The sequence below is a fragment of the Euprymna scolopes genome, chromosome 15 (genome assembly GCF_053919585.1).
Source record: "Euprymna scolopes isolate OS-2025 chromosome 15, ASM5391958v1, whole genome shotgun sequence".
In the NCBI taxonomy this organism is placed as follows: domain Eukaryota; kingdom Metazoa; phylum Mollusca; class Cephalopoda; order Sepiida; family Sepiolidae; genus Euprymna; species Euprymna scolopes.
Genome location: NC_136496.1, coordinates 59,382,633 through 59,403,624, shown reverse-complemented (window position 1 = coordinate 59,403,624; position 20,992 = coordinate 59,382,633). Strand labels below are relative to the sequence as shown.

General features: G+C 33.9%; 1 protein-coding gene across 7 annotated transcripts in view; it reads left to right on the top strand.

Moving 5' to 3' along the window:
* LOC145293837 (uncharacterized) overlaps positions 1-12,104 on the top strand; it is a 66,959-nt gene extending 54,855 nt beyond the window's left edge. For 5 of the 7 annotated variants that reach the window (XM_080140499.1, XM_080140501.1, XM_080140502.1 and 2 more), the window contains 2 exons: positions 3,422-3,482; positions 10,051-12,104. In XM_080140499.1, coding sequence (XP_079996625.1) covers positions 3,422-3,482; positions 10,051-10,119 — 130 coding nt within the window. In that variant the 3' untranslated portion in view covers positions 10,120-12,104. Of the gene's footprint in view, positions 1-3,421; positions 3,483-6,300; positions 6,432-10,050 lie in introns of those variants that run through there. The other 2 variants (XM_080140498.1, XM_080140497.1) reach the window with 2 other exon arrangements.
* Positions 12,105-20,992: the final 8,888 nt, after the last annotated feature.

Genomic DNA, 20,992 nt, shown 5'->3' with positions numbered 1-20,992 from the left:
AAAAATGTATATGGCAATTAAACTACACAGAATTTCCCACATTTCAAATTTATGGGAATTGACGAATCCTCAGGGATATGAAATGAGAGAACATTATATATATATATATATATATATATATATATATATATATATATATTGTATTTAGACAGCATGTTTTCATTCAGACAAGTATTGTTAATTAGCATGGAGTGTTCTTGCTTAATAAGCTTTCTTTGTAGTTTTTCAATTTTTCTAATTGTCTTTCTTGTTTCTCGGCTGAATCTGTGTCAGAAAGTTCCATAGTCGCCCTGGTCCATTTTTGGTTGTTCTTTGCAAGTATTTTCGACTGAGTTTTCAACAGTAGTCTTTTAATATATATATACATACGCACATAAAGTTATGAACTGTACATAGGGCCCGAGCAAAGCCGAGCTAAACTGCTTTTATATATATTGCAGAAGTACCCGTCGTTGACTGGGTTCAAAAGCAGCCTACAGAAAATGGACTGTGATTGATGAAAGTATGATAGGTTATGAAAAGGAGGGGATTGTAGAGAGATAGGTTTTGATACTCAAAAATTTTACCCTAAGCAAAATTTAAAGTAATTATCACCTCAAATTTCGTTTTAATTTCGGTTCGCTGAAATTATTTCAAGTAAAGAGCATTAAAAACTATTTCAAAACAAAAAAAAAAAAAACATGAACTGAACTTTTATTGACTATGGTAATATTTATTTCTTGTATATTTATTTTTTCGGGTAGTCGTTTGTTGGCTTTTCTGCTAAACACTCTTACTAAATAATATCAACGAAATATCCAAAAACAAAGAAACAAAAACAGTTTTGAAAAATAATGAAGCTTCACTTACTTTAGTAAAATAATCCGAAACAGCAAAATGGGATATTAAAAAAGTAAACACATAATTATTTTAGTTTTTTAAAGCAAAGAATCGATATAAATATGAATAAGAAGAAAATGGCGCCCTTTTTCAAGCAGAACAGCTTCGTTTCAGTTTTACAGTATTGAACTGTGTAGTATTGCGCCATCGGATTCAGGGTTGTACTATCGTAATGTAAAGAACACGCAGAAAGGGTTGTAATCAACTGAATTCCTTCTCGTACACTGACAAAAAAAAAGCTTAAACAGATATATAAATAAAAATAAAAAGGTTATGTAAATGTTTTTAAAAAGACACGTAATCACGTGAGCAGGATTTTTTCCTTCTTTTGACACGATAACAAGTAAGGTTCTTATTTTTTATTGTTTATCTATTTATCTATTTTCGAAAGAGTGCCACGTGCAAGTGGAGAAGGAAAAAAACAGAGTTATGCAAAATTTGTGTCGAGAATTGTCTAAAGTTGCGACTTTTTTTTTTTTTGGCTTTCACTTTAATAAAAACGTGAATTCATGAGGTGAATTTATTCGACACAATATGATTCAACTAAAAAAAATAAATAAAAGCTAACGTGAATTAAGATTAAAGTTAAGGTGTTATTGTGGACCCTCACCCCTTTTAAAAAACCTTGTTAAACTTTGTGACATATTTACATTCTATGGAGGTCAGGCACGAACAAACACCCAATAATTTTATTATACCATATTTCTTCAAACTGAAACATAATTATCAAAGTTTACTTACGCAAATAGATATGAAAAGTTTATGTTAAAGTTTGTGCCATATTTCCATGGAGTACAGGCGCGAACGCAGACCCCACAATTTTATAATACCATCTCTATTTAAGTTGAAACATACTTATCAAAGTATTCTTATGTACATCTATATCAAAAACCCTTGTAAACGTTTTTTTCTTTTTTATTTCCATACTTTGGGGCCAGGCGCGATCGCAGACCCCACAATTTTTATGAACCACGGTTCTGCCAGATCAAACATACCCATTCCTGATCCTCGATACATCTATCATTATATGTAATCAGTTTTTAAAAATAATCAACCATATAGGAGCCTATTCGTGACCACACACCCACACACACCCACACACACAGACGTTCAGCTTTATATTATATATATATATATATATATATATATATATATATATATATATATATATGTATATTTATATATATGCAACATACATATATTCGAACAAGGGAAGCAGATGTGATAATAGTGAATAAGAAATAAGAAGGCCATCAAATCTTAGCAATTCACTGGATAAAGATCAAAGAAGAAAAAAATGAAATAAAATATATGAAACTGGCAAGAAAACGGAAAGGAATAAAGTACATAAGGAAAATATCAACAATTATAGGAGCTCTAAGAACAGTTCTCCAAAAATTGGAAAAATGAGTAACAGAAATTGTAATCAAAGGGAAGATTGAGAACATATAATGCGTAACAATAATAAAAACTTACAAAATATTAAGGAAACCAATTGCAACTAGCAATGAATAGCAAAAAATGTCGAAAAAACACTATCCGAATTCAATGGAACTGAAAGCATAAACAATCTTATAATATGATATTCACCCCCCTCCCCCCCAAATGGAACACACACACACACACACACACACACACACGTATGTAGCGCACTAACCCCGGCTGCTCCCACAAAACATTGTTATGAAGAGTCAAGGAGGATGAAACGACCGATGGAGGAGAGAACCAACCCGATCTGCACTGAGATTTGGGGGTGGCTTACTTCCACTCAAAATTTAGACGAGCTCAACAATAGTTAGCAGCAAGAAATCAATAGCTGTTACAATAACGCAAAATGATTTGCAACGGTTTTTGGAAAATGCGGAGAGTGATAGAAATCTGGGTAAATTTGTTGTCACTCAAACCTCCAGAACCACCACTTTTATTAGCAGTGATCAATCAGGGATAATTACTACTACTACTACTACTACTACTACTACTAGTAATTCCATGGATAGTTAAAGGGAAACAATTTATTTATGCACTTTATATTTTGTTAGCTTTATTTATTTATTTCAAAATAAACCTATTGAGAAATATACTTTCTTTCAAAATATTAAGCCAATACAGCAGAAACAATATTTTAAGATGTAGATGAGAAAACAAACACGCTTTACACTTAAATAAATAAGAAAAATGAATGTTATCGAATGTTTTATTTTAACTCTTGATATAATTAATAGAAATTACTTTTAACTTCATAGGTTTAAAGAACGCATGGAAATTCTCAGTGGTTTGATTAGAAATATCTATGAATTATTAAAGATTAAAATATTAATTTTTAAATGCTTTTTAAATGAGTGGGAAAAAGAAATAAAGAAAGAAAGTAAACATATCTAGATAAAAACAAAGAAGAGGTAGGAAAAAGAGTCATACAAAAAGAGAGAGAGAGAGAGAGAGAGAGAGAATGTGTGTGTGAGAGAGAGAGAGAGAGAGAGAGATCGGGCGTGTTTGTGAGATTTACAGATGAAGTTGTGGCTAAAACTATCTTTTTATTTTTTAGGTGTTTGGATTCCTGTAACTGGGATTATGGAGAAGCTGCTTGGAACTTCATATATGATCTGGTAGGTCAATCAATAAATAATCGGTGGGGAGTGTTGTAAATCTGGATAGCTTCGTTGTTTGAAGTCTACTTCTAGATAGAAATACAAGCTTTAAATGAAAAAGAAATTACAATACATAAGAGACAAAGAGAATAATAATAATAATAATAATAATAATAATAATAATAATAATAATAATAATAATAATAATGTAATATTATATAGGATGCTGAACAGATGTATGTCCTTTATCTCAACTATTATCAATAGACCTGTGGTAATTTCGTCAGTATATGACAAAGCCAAACTTTTTGTAAAGGACTTTGCAGTAAATTCCACTCTTTGCAATCAGGTCCATCTACCTCTCATATTTCTTCTTGTGACTGAAAACATGCTATGCTGCATGCATACATCTGTGCATGATGTTTCCTAGCTTATCAAAAACTTTGATTCCAGTAAAGCAACTGGCCCTAATGGCATTCCAATCATAGTGCTTAAAAGTTTCAACCGAAACTAACTTCCATACTTCCAAAGCTGTTTAAATGTTGCGTCAATGAGAAATGCTTTTCAACACCTTAGAAAACTAAACTTCGTAGTCTTGCCTGTATTTAAAGATTCTGATGATTGATCTCTCGGTATAGACCAATCAGTCTCCTGTGTGTCTTAAGTAAGTTGTTGGAATCTGTGATAAATAGAGAAGTGATCAACTACCGCGGTAAAAATAGCTTACTGCAATATGATTTCCATTCTACTAGATCTACAGCTAATGGGCTAACTGTAATATCACACAGGATTAGTGAATCTTTCCATGAAAGCTTCGTTTCTAGAGCAATAGCTCTTTACATATCAAAGGCTTTTGATAGGATATGACATAAAAGTATACTTCACAAGGTTTCCAACTACAGAATAGCTGGAAATATCTTCTCAATTATTAAATCCTTTCCTTTTGATAGGCTTATAAGAGTAGTCATCGATGAGCAGAAGTCAGAAGCACATAGTATCAACGCTGACATCCCTCAGAGTTCCATCCTGGGTTCAACTTTTTTTCAACTCTCTTCCTGATCTTCATCAATGATCTCCCAAATCACATTTTTAGATTATTTGTAGACATTTATGCAGATGACACAACTATCTTTGGCAACACTTCAAAGGTCAGCAATGATGAAGATCTTTCTGATTCTCTCTCTTCTGATTTTGAGCATGTGGTGCAATGGGGAAAAAGGTGACTGGTTGATTTTAATGGATCTAAAACCAAGTTGTTTACTTTGCATCACCAATGCTCTGACCCTCACCTAATTGAAATGAATGGCTCTTAAGGGAGCACCATGCTTTGACAAGCCTCTGAGACTGACCTTCACTCCTGATTTGAAATGGAACACATACATCGAATCTGTTGCCAAGATCGCGAGAAAAATGGTTAGATCATTATATACAGTAGGTATCCCACTCTTGATGCAGTCCTCTACCTGTATAAGAGCCAAATATGTCTTAAGATGAAGTACCGTTGCCACTTCTGAGGAGGAGCTATCCAGAGCACACTATCCAGCCTGGATGGTACAAAACCGACTTCAAAATTTGGTGGGCAATGTCCTTTTCTCTGTGCTGCCTCTTTCTCATAGAAGAGACATTGCAAGCATCTCTCTGCTCTATCGTTATTTTCATGGAAGGTGTTTGACTGAGCTTCACTGTATGGTTTTCCCCTGTAAGTCATTTGTAGCAAACACTCGACTAGCTACAACAACTATCAGCAATTCATTTTTCTATCTGTGTCTAAATCTAAGTGAAAATTTCCTAGAACTACTCGTCTGTGAAACACAATACCATGGAGCTGCTTCCCAGGTGACTATAGCATGGTCGTTTTTAAGTTCAATGGAAACAGGTTCTTGATGAGCTGTCCTTTTAAATAAATTAACTTATCCAATTTCCACCAAGATACCTATTAATATTTATCCTTGAATGGCTTCTGAGCATTGATATGTGGTGACTAAATGGTATAAAAAATTGTTTGTTATAGCAAACCTGAAAATAGATGAAATATACACGCAAATATTTAATAGTTTTAGGAATTCAATATAAAATGATTAAAACTATTACTTTTTAAATGGCTTTCTCATAAAACTTATACACAAAGTTAATGCTTGTGTATATAAAAATAAAACAATAGAATTAAGTCATTCATATTGGAAACATTATCTATTAAAAACGCATTTTTGATCATTATGTAAATTAAAAATTTGATTGTCTTGAATTAGCACAACCCCTCCCTCTCTCTTTTTCAACACATAGTGAGAATGTGTGTGTGTGTGTGTGTGAGGACACTTCTCAACCTATATACTCAAGGGATTTTTATTTCTAGTCTTGAAATTTGATATAGGGCATATTCAGACATGTGGAAGACTTTTTAATCGGTTTTCATCCAGAAATATGGGTTGCTAAGGAGTCAAACATGTCTCAGTTTCTTTCTTTTTTTTTTTTTTTACTTCATTACTTTTTAAAGGAATTTACCGTTATGTTTAATACCGGAATTCTAGTATATATATATATTCGTTTTGGGACAATTAATTTGAATCAGGAATAAAAAATCAGAACTTTTTGGAGTATCAGAATCGGTATCAGAATCAGAAAAATTGTAGCCCAATTTCGAATTCCATAAATGATGCTTGAAAATATTTAAAAATTGAATAAAACATTTTTCTCAAGAAAATAGAATCAAATATCATTAATAATTTAATTAAAGGTAAAATATAAAAAACTTATTACATTTATAATTCAACTTTTCAGATTTTGTTTGTTTTTTTATTGTTAAATCCTGGATTTTTGTCTGTTCGATTTTTTCCAGTTTCCTAGCCAGGATTGGCAAATCAAACGGTGGATACCAAGTATATATAAAAAAAAGCTTTAGACATTTTCAAAGGATTGGTCTTGAGTTGAATTATGTATAAATGAATTTCTGAATTAAAAGATTTTGACAACTCTGCTTAGCGTCAGTTCAGTGATGATCAATGATTGAAAACTTTCAATCTTCTAATATGAGGAGCGTGCAATAAGTAATGTCCGTAACCCACTTTCCATAGCAGTACAGCAACGAAATTTGGCACAGTTATTAGTGTTTCTTTACATAGGAACCACTCAGAGTTATGCATTTCTCCCATCGTTTGATGCAGCTCTGGAGACCGTTTTTGTAGAACACCCCAGGTTGGTCCTCCAACCGTGACGTGACTTCAGAAATCAAGACTGCATCATCTGGGAAACGCTTTCCTTTCAAACACAACTTCATGGCTGGGAAAAGGTGAAAGTCAAAGGGTGCAAGGTCAGATAGGGAAAAATTTCATAACCACACACCCGTGCTTCTGATCTGGCGACATGCGGGTTGTGGACCAGAGTGTTGTCCTGCAGGAGGAGGGTACTTTGCTGATCTTGTCTCGCCTCTTGATTTTGATAGCTTCCCTTAATTTCCTCAAAAGTGAAGCATAGTAAGCTCCTGTAATTGTGGTACCCGTTGCCAGGAAATCTGTCATCACTACTCCGTCCTGGTCCCAGAAGACTGTGAGCATGACCTTGCCAGCGGAGGGCTGCACCCTTGCCTTCTTTGGAGGTGGTGAGTCCAAGTGTTTCCACTGCATTGACTGGTCTTTGGTCTCTGGGTCATATTGATGGACCCAGGTTTCATCCTGTGTAATCAGTCATTTGAAAAACTTTGACTCATCTTCTTGGCAAATCTCCAAATTCATCCTCAAGCACTCGACGCATTCTCGCTTCTGGAATGGTGTGAGCAACCTGGGAATCCATCTGGCAGACACTTTATGCATATGCAAATGGTCATGAATGATAGTTTCCACAGACCCTGTACTAATCTTGACATCTTGGGCTATTTGGCAAATAGTAATGCGCCGATCTTCCAAAATGGCAGCCTCATCGTGATGGACAGATGCCTCATCAATGGCAGAAGGAGGGGCGACCAGGTCTGGGAGCTGTTTCCACAGACTTCCGGCCATGTTTGAATTCACGATGCGAGCGTTTTACAAGGTCATATGGTCGGGCATTATCACCATAAGTTTCTTTCATTTCATCAAAAGTCTCCTGTTATGTGCGTCCTTTCAAATACAAAAACTGGACCACTGCTCGACATTCAACAGGCTCCATTTCACACCTGACTCAGTTCAAACACCTGTAAAACAGAAACCACAATTAGTTCAGAGCTGTAATTTGCCACATAACCCATAGAGATATAAATCATTGCACATGCAAAATTTCAGCTAGATCACACAACTGGAAGTGGGTCAGGGGCATTACTTATTGCACGCCCCTCGTACATGAGCATGTGCTAATAATTTTAAAGCCAGTTTAAATTACTTTCTATTCGATAGTTTAAATATTTCTAAATTCCTTTGAAATATTCACAAATAGTCACAAAGTATTATATATTTCAGGTCATCCAATAAGTTCTGTCCGCATTTATGAATAAAGAAAAGAAATAATCAAATGTTAAATTTTATTAAAGATTTAATCATCCATATACTTTCCCTAATTTTCTATGACTTCATCCCATCTATTAACAAGCTTATTAATTCCATCACTGTAAAATCCTTTTGGTTTTGATTTGAAGAACTCACAAATGTCAGTATCAACATCTTTCTGCATTACAAAAGCTGTTCCTTCCAAATAATTTTGTAAACTATGAAACAAATGGTAGTTTGAAGGAGCAAGGTTAGGAGAATAGGCTAGATGAGGAATTTTCTCCCAACCAAGTTCTTCGCTTTTTTGTGAGGTGATTCTTGCTGGGTTGGGCCTTGCATTGTCCTGATGAAACATCACTCGTTTTCTATTCACTAGAGCAGGTCTTTTCCCCCCTTAAAGCTTGGTTCCAACACTCTAATTGCTGACAATAGATTTGAGCATTAATTGTTAAATTAGGTGGTAACAATTTAAAGTGTATTATTCCTTATATTGAAAGAAGAACCTTATTCCTATGAAGTTCTCTTTTCGGCTGTGATTGAGGTCTTTTCCCTTGACCAAGCTATGGTCTACGACGCTTAACATTTTGATAAAAGATCAATTTTTCGTCACCAGTCACAATTCTATCCAAAAAAGGTGAAACAAGTTGGCGAGAATGGAGAGAAGAGCAGACATCGACTCTAGATTTGAGATTATTTTAAGACAATTCATGAGGCGCCCAGTTTTCAAGTATAGGAACTTTTCCAAGTTGTTGAAGATGATGAACAGTTGTATGGTTTGAACTCAGTTTTATTGCCAATTTTTCAATTGATAAAGCAGGCTTTTCTTCAAAAGGTGCTTCAAGAAACTTATCATCAAGCTCAACTGGACGTTCGGTTCGATCGTCAAGAGTGAAATCTCCACTTCTGAATTTCACAAACTATTTTCTGCAAGTTCATTCATTCACACATTCTTTTACATAAACTGAATGAATATTTCTAGCCGATTCATCTGCTGAGTTTCCTTTCTTGAATTAAATGCCTCAAATGATTTTTAGGCACTTCCATGTTAGTAGGGTTGTAATCAAGCAAAGTTAAATTTTATCATTCTGTAAAAAAATGTAATCAGTTAACATGCATAAAAATGTAAAAAATTACACAATACTCACAATATTTTTTAAGTTTCGTTCAATTTAAAAACAAAAGTAAAAATTCGGACAGAACTTATGGGATGACCTGATACATATATATATATATATATATATATATATATATATATATATATATGAATATATATATATAAATCATGAAGTTGCATCTCAAAGGATTCCTTATAAAAAATATATATAATACTTTTCGGTATGGACCCGACAATGGAAACCAGATACAAACATAAAAATTGGATTTAAAAGACTATCAAATCCAGTCTTGATAGTCCTTTGGGACCCGTTGTACAGTGAATAGAGGCATTGAGTATGGTTCCAGGTAAGCATTGTCTGAAAATAGCGGTTTCAATCCTACCCAAAGCAGGCGAGGGGATTAGTTAGGCAGAACGTGGTGAGACAACATCAACTGTGGAAAGCGGTAATTACTGGGGATACAGATACAAGACTCAGCATTCCTATCTCGTCACGGTTAACACCTTTAAGAAGGCCAGAGGATGAGTTGGCCGAAACGTGGTGAAACAACAATTATGAAGATGACAGTTCACAAAAAAAAAAAAAAATCAATACACAAGTTACAAAGTAATTGCAAATTCTTTCAAAATTTGTGTTGGGACGATGAATCAAAATCGGCAATCTGAAAAATCAAAATTTTTTGAGGTATCGGAATTCGTATTGGAATCGGAAAAATTTAAGCCTGATTTTCCAAAAACAATTCTTTTATTTTTTTAAACTTAATTTTCTATTATTGGTAATTAATGATAAATAATAAATATTTATTGATTTTAAATTATCAATAAAACTAAAATTTATAGATTATAATAACGACTTGCACTAGAAAAAAATGGCTTGTAAAGTAGGACTGGTAAAAGTGGCAGTAGTGAAAATATAGATGAAAATCTCACAATGAATTTATCAAAATTTTGTATACAAAAAAACTTTAAGAAGTTTGTCAAATTATCGAAATAAGTTCTTACTGTGAATGTTTTACAGGTCGAACCAGGGATTGGAGCAAATTTGAGCACCTACCATGCATATAATGATACAGTGGAGAAAGACTAGTAACATCATTTCTTCTGTGTAAAAGAGGCTGCAAGGACAAATAAAAAAATCAATCTCCCACCAGATTGCAAAGTCGATCCTGTACTCTGTCAAGACAAAAAAAAAAGTGCTTTGATTGGCACTTCTCTATCATAGGACGAATCTGGCAGTTCTACAGATAGAAGATTGCATCGGTAGTCAGGTACTTTCTGAACCAATAGAATGATCCAACCATATTTACAACAATCTTAGGTTTGGGATGAAAGTCAATCAAAACCTTATCAAAGGAGGATTTCCTCACATCACAAAAAAAATCAAGGATGGGACCCATTAGTTATTTATAGAATATGATTTATGTGAGCTGACTTTATGGTCAGTTGAATACTCCTCTCCCCGGCATGAGAAATAGTTGACTTCAACCTGATGTGTAAAAAAGTTAAATTCAGTAACTGCATCAAATTGAACAGAAGTTCAGAAAATTAGATTCATTGATGATGATCGTCCATCCAGAAGCAACTCATGGTTAAAGATGATTCTGAGAATTATTTTCTGAAAAAAGAATCAAGAGAATATGCTCACCCCTGCTACACAAAAGACCAATAATAATACTCATTCACAAAAACGTTAAGAATTTAGAGGTGTTCAAAATCAGTCTCATTAGTTCGAAATAAATAGAAGAATTTAAGTTCATATGAAACTTTCAAATAACGATTTAGCTTACATTATACCTCTTGAGTTGGAAGCGATGTTTAGTTTCAGAACAGTTTCCGATGGTTAGTTGTTCTATATAAGTCCTGGACATGACGAGTTCTCAGTAGACAGCTGTTCTGTACAGGTTCAGGATTTTATAATTTTGTAGCCAAAGAGCAAAAGATTCTTCCCGTGTTGACACGAAGAAAACGTATGCAAGGTTGCTAAAAAAGGTTTAATTTTTATGGTGCAACTCTGGTTTCTGATTGGTTGATAGCAGAACGTGAATTAATTTGCTTTGTCAGTTTCTAGCAGCAGCGTTTATAAATTGAATCTCCCAACTGTGAGGGACCATACCCCCATTAGTAGTCAAAAATACTACAACAATACCCCCCACCCCCTCCGATCCAGAGAGCTGGAGTAAGAGATCAGACACTTTGTATGTCATAAGTGTAAAATAATTCTACATAAAATAAAATCATACCTTGTATCTTAAAATGTTCATTCAAAACAGCCCTCCTCCCATACTGAAGAGTTTTCATCCTGCAATAAAAATCGCATCCAAGCATACACAAGCAAAAGCAATTAATTTGAATGATGATGGACTTTTTAGGGCTTCATATTGCCTACATTTTGCTAATGATGGAGAAGAAAAAGATGGGAAGCTGCAGATTTGGGGCCTTACATCTTATTTTTCATTTATTGTTGATTCTTAAGTTATTTTATTTACACCTGGTCACGTCATCGCCTCAAATAAGACTCATTGGCTTTTTACACTTATTCCTATCTTGCCTGAAGTCATTTTCTCTAGCTAATGTTCCCATAGGAAACAATGCGCCTTTATCACCTCCCAAAAGCCAGCTACCTGACACCATCTGACTTTATATTCTTTACATGTAGGTACATGCTAATATTTCCTCTGCAAATTTAAATTCCCACATTAGTACTGTACATTAGTATGTAGCCTAGTGTGTATTTAACATTGAAACATATTAACAGATGATAATAGGGTAAAGTGTCATGTTTACCTCAGCAATGAGAAGTTTTATGATTTTAAAATAAGGGTCACTGTATTGCTTCATATTTCTGTTAATGAACTTTTCCTTAATTATTGAGAAATCATAACCACTCACCTGATTTATTTTGTTAATATATTTTGTTTCTTAGCAAATTTTATTATGAATAAAATATGACTCATCTTTAAAGCGATGTTAAAATGTTGACTCTATTTTATTTCAGCATGAAAAGCACAAAATTCCATGCAAGGCTTATTATAATGACTAAAAAATGAAAGCATAAAATATGATGAAAAGGAACGAAAACAAAACGAGATGAATTGGTCACCGGTGTGTTGTATTATTCAATTAAAAAAATTATAAACTGAAAAGAAAAAAAGGAAAGGAGAACAAAGTTACTGAAGCTAGAGAAACAGACATTTTGTAATTGCCTTCATAAAATAACAAGATGAATAAATCGTATCAGTATGAAAGAATATTGATACAAAATATTCTTTTATTGAAAAATAATCCTTTTATTATTATTATTATTACGATTGTTCATTTGAAGTTCTCACGTCAACCATTACCAATAATTACTCACTGAAATCTACTAACAATTTTCTCTGTAAAATGAGTGACAGAAAATATTCCATTCCATTAATTGTTTAAATGGTGATATCCCTGCTTGGTATAAATCTTTTTTCTTCACAAATTAATATCTTAGAATTCTAACACCATATTACATTCTGATATAATTCCACTTAATTTTATACATTTGTACGACTTACAACAGAGTTATCAATTTGTAGGTACTGGCCGTGGAGTCACTAACTTGTAAGGGTGTGAGTCGGTGTTCACAAATTCATAATCGGGATCTATCAATTTTTAGGACCGAGGTTGCAGGTGCTGAAATTTCTCGAAGTTGAAAGTAGGAAGGTATCCGCAGAAGCGTTGAAGTTTTTTTTGCTCCTGGAACAGTGGCAAATCAAGACAATAACAACAGAAGCCTACCTTTAAAATTCAGTACAAATTTTATTGATCCTTGGTTGCGAAAAAAGGATGCCCATCTTTTGGCTCTGAAAACAGAGCTGGTATCAACCTCGTAAGGTGTTAGTTTTTATCTTCAACAGGAACTGGAAGCAGGTTCATTCTGTTTTTAAAGATAGGTGTTCACAGCGGTAGAAGGGGCCAACATTCTATTTTATGATGAAAAGGATCCAATATTTCCACTGTTAGCATAGTGCACAAGTCCATGATCAATGCCCATGTTAATTCGGTGATCATACTGATAAAAGTCTCTTAACGGACTTAATGAAGATGTGTTGTATCTGAAGGTGTGCAACTTATTGCCCACCTTCAGGAAAAACAAAATCTATTCTTATCTTATATTTTAGGTGAATTTGAAGAAAGTCCTTGTGTAAATCCCCCAGAAGAAGAAAATTGTTTTGTCTAAAGGCCAATAATAAGTCTAATAAGAGAGTATACGACCCATTGTCATTGCTTCTCCCCTGTTACTATTCAGGGGAAGATTCTAGTCAGCCAATTATAGAAAAACAATTATTCTTGGGATCAACAGATCCCTGAAAGTTTTCTTACCTTGTAGCAACTCCATACCAAAAAATCAAGTAAATTATAGGACTTTGAGTTTCTCATATGTGTATTCTTGAAGGACTCCCTGGTTGAAATCATTGGTTTCTGTGATGCATCAAAGCATGCTTACGGATTTTCTTTATATGTCAAACAAGGGACCCAGTGCTCCTTGATATTTGCCAAAGCTAAAGTGGCTCCGATTAAAGGGAAATCACTTCCTACTTTGGAATTGATAGCCATATATCTGGCCCTTAAAGTTATTCTTCAGGTTTTGCAGGCCCCAATACCTGTCAATATCGAGGCTCTTTTCCTTGTGTCTGATGCACAAGTAGCCCTGTCGTAGGTTCTAAATGGGAAGGGCTAAAAAAATATATATTTATAGTTTTATCTAAAATATAGTTGAAGGAGATTAACCTCGAATTTGGGATGCTCCAAAAATTCAAATATGAAAACTGCGGAATCATTGAACCCTTCTCAGTTCCACCTGGAACTTACGAAAATTATATTTGGATCCTCCACAGACCTGTTATTAAGGAGGGTCTGGGAGTAATGAAGAAGATTTGCCCTGTTTTCCACTGTTAGTTTAAACATAAAGAGGGTACTTTGATCAATGACGCCGCTTACTTTGGCATCAACTTGACTGCCCAAGTGTTCAATTTCTGGGCTTATGGACAAGATTGGCTTAACCAAGATAGCATCAACTGGCCCGTCTCTCCTTTACCCTGCCTTAACGGCAACAACAAGAAAATTATTTCCTGTATGTTCTCGGATGACGTCAATTCAGACGAGAACACTTTTCCTTTAAAAATATCTGATTTTTCTACATTACATATTTCATATAACGAAAACTAAACAAAATAAACGTAGGTCAATAAAAATTTCAACATTTTCTAAAGCTGAAAAGATCAAATAATTAAAAGATATTTATTCATATATATATATATATATATATATATATATATATATATATATATATAAAATTCCATTATTTTTTCACTTACCTTAAAGTTGTAAATAAAATTGAGAATAAAATCAATATTATAATGTTAAACAAAAAATGAACACTTTTTCTTGCCAATTTTTTTTCTCGGTAATATAATTATTTGAATTATAACAAAACAAAAAACAGAATTCTAAAAAATAATTATTTTTAAAAAGCTTTAAATGATATTAATTTCAAATATTACATGATATTAAGTTTAAACAGATTTTTTTTACATAACAGGTTTCCAGTAATAAAAAAATATATTCATATAATAGAATATATGACTCTTGAGATAATAAAAATTGCAAAAGCAAAATCAATTAAAAAACAGTCGGTTTGCCTCAAACTCCACACTGGACCCTTCCAACCACCCCCTGCCTGACTTTCCTTTGCGGACAGACGCCACGCTAGACAATCTAAAAATCACCCCTGCTCAGGTGCATGCTATCATAAAAAACGTTGACACTTCAAAAGCATGTGGACCTGATTTCATCCCAGCTGTGCTATTAAAAAAGTGCTCAGCCGAAATAACTCCAGTTCTCTCCAAACTCTACAACAAATGCCTTAATGAATCATGCTTTCCAGGCTGTTGGAAAATTGCTTCTGTGGTATCAGTATTCAAGAATTTTGGCAAAAGAACTGACCCATCAAATTATCGCCCCATTAGCCTCCTCCCACTTTTCGCCAAAATATTTGAGACCATAATTAACCATACTCTAGTCCGTCACCTTACAGATGCTAACCTTCTGACTGACAAACAATATGGATTTAGACAAGCCTCTTCCACAGCAGATATCCTCACTGTAATCTCTGAACATATATACCATTCACTGGACAAAGCGGGGGAGAGCAGAGCGGTAGCTCTAGATATATCTAAGGCTTTTGACAGAGTATGGCATGAGGGTCTCCTCAGGAAAATTAGATCATACGGTATCACTGGTAGAATACTTAACATAATTAAATCCTTCTTAGATAAGAGAAAAATCCAGGTTGTCCTCGACGGTTGTACATCTAAACAATATGATATAAATGCGGGAGTGCCTCAGGGGTCTATCCTTGGACCTCTATTGTTCATAATATTTATTAATGACCTCCCCGACAAAACTGCCTCTGAGATGGGTATATATGCTGATGACACCACACTCTATAACAGGCATGACAGGAAAACAAATGAACACATAACTAAAGAAATGGCAAAAACACTAGAGGATGACCTCCAACCTGTAGTGGAATGGGGACAAAAATGGATGGTCACATTCAATGCTGCCAAGACTAAACTGGTTTCCTTCAATAATTACAAGAAACCTTCTCTGCCACGAATAGCAATGGCGAGTGACTCTTTATCTGAGAGTACATCTTTCAAACTGCTTGGCCTAACGTTCACAGGAAACATGAGTTGGAACAATTACATTGAAAACATTGCCAGGGCTGCTGCGAAGAAGGTAGGCTCTCTCTACCGTGCTAGAAAGCTAGACACCTGAAAGTATCCTGTACCTCTATAAGGCCACTATTCGCCCATGTATGAAGTATTGCTGTCACATTTGGGCTGGTGCATCTGCTGCTAGTCTCTCGCTCCTAGACAAGGTTCAAAAGAGAGTCGCCAATCTGATAGGTCCTGAACTGGCATCTAAGCTTCAGCCTCTGTCCGATCGACGAAACGTTGCATTCCTCTGCCTGTTCTACAATATTTTAATGGTGAATGCTCTGACGAACTGCAGACACTTGTGCCCCCATGACGTAGACACCCTCGACAAACCTGACAGGCAGCTAAATCCCACTCCCACGCAGTAGAGATCCCTAGATGTAAAAGATCTTTCTAGTCCAGTAGTTTCTTCCCCAGAACCGCTTGACTCTGGAATTCCATTCCAGGTCCTTGCTTCCCCAACTGTACTGACATGCAGAAGTTCAAGTGTGACGTGAACCGACATCTTGCTGCCCAAATCCCAACATAGTGCCCCAGTAGTTGCTGCCCCTGATAGTAGCCCCCTACACCAAAGTGGCAATGTGCCTTGTTTGGGGTGAAAATGTAATTAAAAAAAAAAAAAAAAAAAAAAAAAAAAATCTGAAAATATGTTGTCAAAATCAGAATCAGAATATAAAATGTTGAGCTTGTGTTTTGTTTTTAATGAATTCTTTCCCTTGGACTATTTTTCAGATGTTTCGAATTATCTCCCTTGATAAAGCGGGTGATCACTATAAGGCGTTGTTTTACAAGTAATCATTGTGCAGAGGGAGACAACTCTCGTTTACTAAGAAATTCGTATATTGTTGTCATTTCATGATTTAGAACGCTCGATGCTACGATTTCAAAATTTCATCCTTGTTTTATTAAAGAGTTTAATTCTTTTTATATTTTAAGACTAAAAGACTAATTTTTTAAAAAGCCTTATCATTACATTTTTTTAAAAGCCTTATCATAACATTTTCTAATTTTTTGAAAGCCTTATCATAAGATTTACTTTTTAATTAAAAAAGTAGTCGTAAAAAATGTAGAAAAAAGTTGTTGCAGTTTCTTTTTTTTAACAGAACTGTCGCGTAAAGACTACATTTTATATTATCATTGTTATCAACTTTGTTACATTAAAAAGTTCGTTGTAGCTTTTTTTTTTAAATTTTTTTTTTTAAATATTTTGATTTAATAAAAAATAGCGAGTGTCCTAAATATATAAGAGGAAAAAATTAACGAATCTCTTAGTAAACGAGAATTGTCCCCCTCTGCACAATGCCAAATTGTAAAACAGCGCCAAATATAACGTTTATTTAGTTATTCTTTTTAATATTATTATTATTAATCCTTCAATAAATAAAAAAAGAAATAGAGAAGAAAGCATTGGCTTAAGTTTACATTAATTCATATATTTTTCAAGAATTTGTAACTCTTAAAAAATTACACTGTTTCAATGAATTGTTTCATATAAAATTGAAAGCCCCCCCCCCACCCCGCCGCTTCTTGAATATCGGAAGTTAAGAAAATTACCGGGCATGCACAATGAGAGATTCCAGAAATATAAAAAAAAATGCACTTTGAAATATTCCATTAATAAAAGATAAAATAAATATAAATAAAAATCCATCAGGACTCTTTCAGCCATCAGAGAAGGTATTTTTCTTTTGGCACCAACGCCAAAGCCATTATTGATATGGCTTGTTTCCTGTAAACTATGTCGTCGATCCTCCTGTGCAGTTCTAAGAGATCCACCTTCCCAGGCTTTGCCTTCTCCATTTAAGGAAGAGTAGTTTATTGCTAATAACTTGTGACACCCCTCTCAGGGAATACCCATGCATTTTTAACAGGCTAGAGTGATTCTTTAGAAACCTGACCTTTTAAATCCCATTTTCTGAACTTTGTGTCACATCATTCTGCCGTGAGAGGGACATAAATAACTTTTTCTAACCTTGTAATATCTGGATTAATATTTCTTGATCTCTAGCATGAAAATCACACGTGAATGATAAAGTTTTTAGCCGGGGATGACATGAATTCAAATTTTAATCTTTACATCGTAAAACAAATTCCAAAGAAATTCGTAATAATTTTGTACTATGTAAAAATTCCGTGTGACGCTTCTTCTTTTTTTTTTTTTTTTTGTGAAATAGTCGGTAAATGACTCTTTCACTTTTTCATATTGGTTTATGTCCTATATCCTGCTTTAGTGATTCCTCCAATGATTTTCTGCTTGTCAATGAAATCGTGAAAAATGTTGAAAACTTCATCTCTGGTGTAATGTAAAAGTGTGGCTTTTTGTTTTTGTCGTTGTCAATATTTAAAACAATAAATATTTTTTTCAATTTATCGATCCACTTTTGCCAGTAAATGCCAATAGTATTCTCATAAAAGTGAACTCTGCTTGGAAAAACAATTGTTAGTCATATCTTCCTTTTCTTTCCTGACGACTTTGTCTCTTGTTTTTTTTTATGGTAGAGAACGTGGACACAATAACTAAAATTCACATATAATTCTGAAAATTCAGCTTGCAAGACTAAAACAGAGTAAAACGAAATAAAAAAAAAACAAAGCTAAAGAAATGTGTATATGTTTTCAATTCACACCAGAGTTAAACTGATGAGTTTTCTCCTGGCGTTTGTTTTATTTCCTGAGGCTTGTGTGACAGATTTCCATAGCCCACTTGCTGAATCTTGAGTCACATCATTCCGCCATGAGAGGGGCGTAAATAACTCCTTCTGACCTTAGAGAACAAACACTCTTGTAATATCTGATATGCTGATCACCTAGTAATAATGACTGATGTTACCATAAACCTGCAACCCCTAAACTAAAGCACTGTTATTCAAATCAATGGGACACTACTAATGATGTGCTCATTGGGAATGCCTCAGATGACTCATCAGAAATGCACTTTGGGGTAAAACTTTTTTCTCTGCCTGCAAATGAGTTAATAGGATGAGTCAAAGCAGACCTTAAATCAGTTGACTTAATGCGGATATTCTGTTATAAATCAAATTGTCCCCAATGGTTCGTCTAGAGTTGTTTAGTTTCAGAACAGTTTCCGATGGTTAGTTGTTCTACACAAGTCCTGGAGGTGACTGGTACTCAGTAGACAGAACATTTTTTGATGGTTAGTTGTTCTACACAAGTCCTTCAGGTGACTGGTTTTGAGTAGACAGTTCTTGAGTTGGAATCCACAGAGCAAAAGATTCTCTCCGTGTTAATACAAAGAAAACATATGCGAAGTTGCTACAGAAAAGGTTTAATATTTATGGAGCAATTCTGGTTTCTGATTGGTTGGTAGCAGAATGTGAATTAATTTAATTCATCAATTCCTAGCTGCGTCGTTTATGAAAAGAATCTCCCGACTGTGCTGGATCATACCCCATTATAAGGCAAAAATATTGCAACAGTTCATTTCGACTACTGCAACTGCTATAGAGAATAAGCAGCAAACATTTCTGCATTTTAAACGCCACATACATCAAGAAACCACTGTAAGAGTGTAATGTGTAATGGCCGCAATTAGAAATAGATATACTGGGATGACCAGAAAATGTATCGAGTGACAGAAATTAGGAAATCAACACATCTGAAAAATGTCTAATAGTGTGGTGAATTATGAACTATCAACGACTCCTTTGCTATGCAACTACCATGTTGTCATTTGCATCTATACTTGCCCAGTGATTTGCCTTAAATTTCAACCTGAACTACAGAAATCACTCTCTCCCTTATTTCTAATCAAGAATGGAAACCACACTAGAGAATGTGAATATTACCGATTCTCATGTCAAGAATATAAAAAATCTCAGACATCCAAAGTAGGTGGACAAGATTTCATCCCTGCTATAGTAATAAAGAAATACTCTGCTGTCCTCGACAAAAGCTATAACAAATGCTTTGCTAAGTCTTGCTTTCATGAAAATTGCATGATATGATGTGTTTTTAGGAAAATTGCATGATATGGTGTGTTTTTAGGAAAAGTGCATGATATGACGTGTTTTTAGGAAAATTGCATAATATGATATAATTTTAGGAAAATTGCATATGATGTGTTTTTAGGAAAATTGCATGATATGATGTGTTTTTAGGAAAAGTGCATGATATGATGTGTTTTTAGGAAAATTGCATGATATGATGTGTTTTTAAGAAAACTGCATGATATGGTGTGTTTTTATTAAAATTGCATGATATATAATTTTAGGAAAATTGCATGATATGATGTGTTTTAGGAAAATTGCATGATATGGTGTGTTTTTAAGAAAATTGCATGATATGATGTGTTTTTTATGAAAATTGCATGATATGATGTGTTTCTAGGAAAATTGCATGATATGATGTGTTTTTGAGAAAATTGCATGATATGGTGTGTTTTTAGGAAAATTGCATGATACGATATAATTTTAGGAAAATTGCATGATATGATGTGTTTTTAGGAAAATTGCATGATATGGCGTGTTTTTAAGAAAATTGCATGATATGATATGTTTTTAGGAAAATTGCATGATATAATATAATTTTAGGAAAATTGCATGATATGGTGTGTTTTTAGGAAAAGTGCATGATATGATGTGTTTTTAGGAAAATTGCATGATATTATCTGTTTTTAGGAAAATTGCATGATATGATATGTTTTCATGAAAATTGCATGATATGATGTGTTTTTAAGAAAATTGCATGATATGGTCTGTTTTTAGGAAAATTGCATGATATGATATGTTTTCATGAAAATTGCATGATATGATATGTTTTTAGGAAAATTGCATGATATTATCTGTTTTTAGGAAAATTGCATGATATGATGTGTTTTTAGGAAAATTGAATGATATGATGTGTTTTTAGGAAAAGTGCATGATATGATGTGTTTTCATGAAAATTGCATGATATGATGTGCTTTTAGGAAAATTGCATGATATGGTGTCTTTTTAGGAAAATTGCATGATATGATATGTTTTTAAGAAAATTGTATGATATGATGTGTTTTTAGGAAAAGTGCATGATATGATGTGTTTTTAGGAAAATTGCATGATATGATGTGTTTTTAAGAAAATTGCATGATATGATGTGTTTTTAGGAAAATTGCATGATATGGTGTGTTTTTAAGAAAATTGCATGATATGGTGTGTTTTTATGAAAATTGCATGATATGATGTGTTTTTAGGAAAATTGCATGATATGATA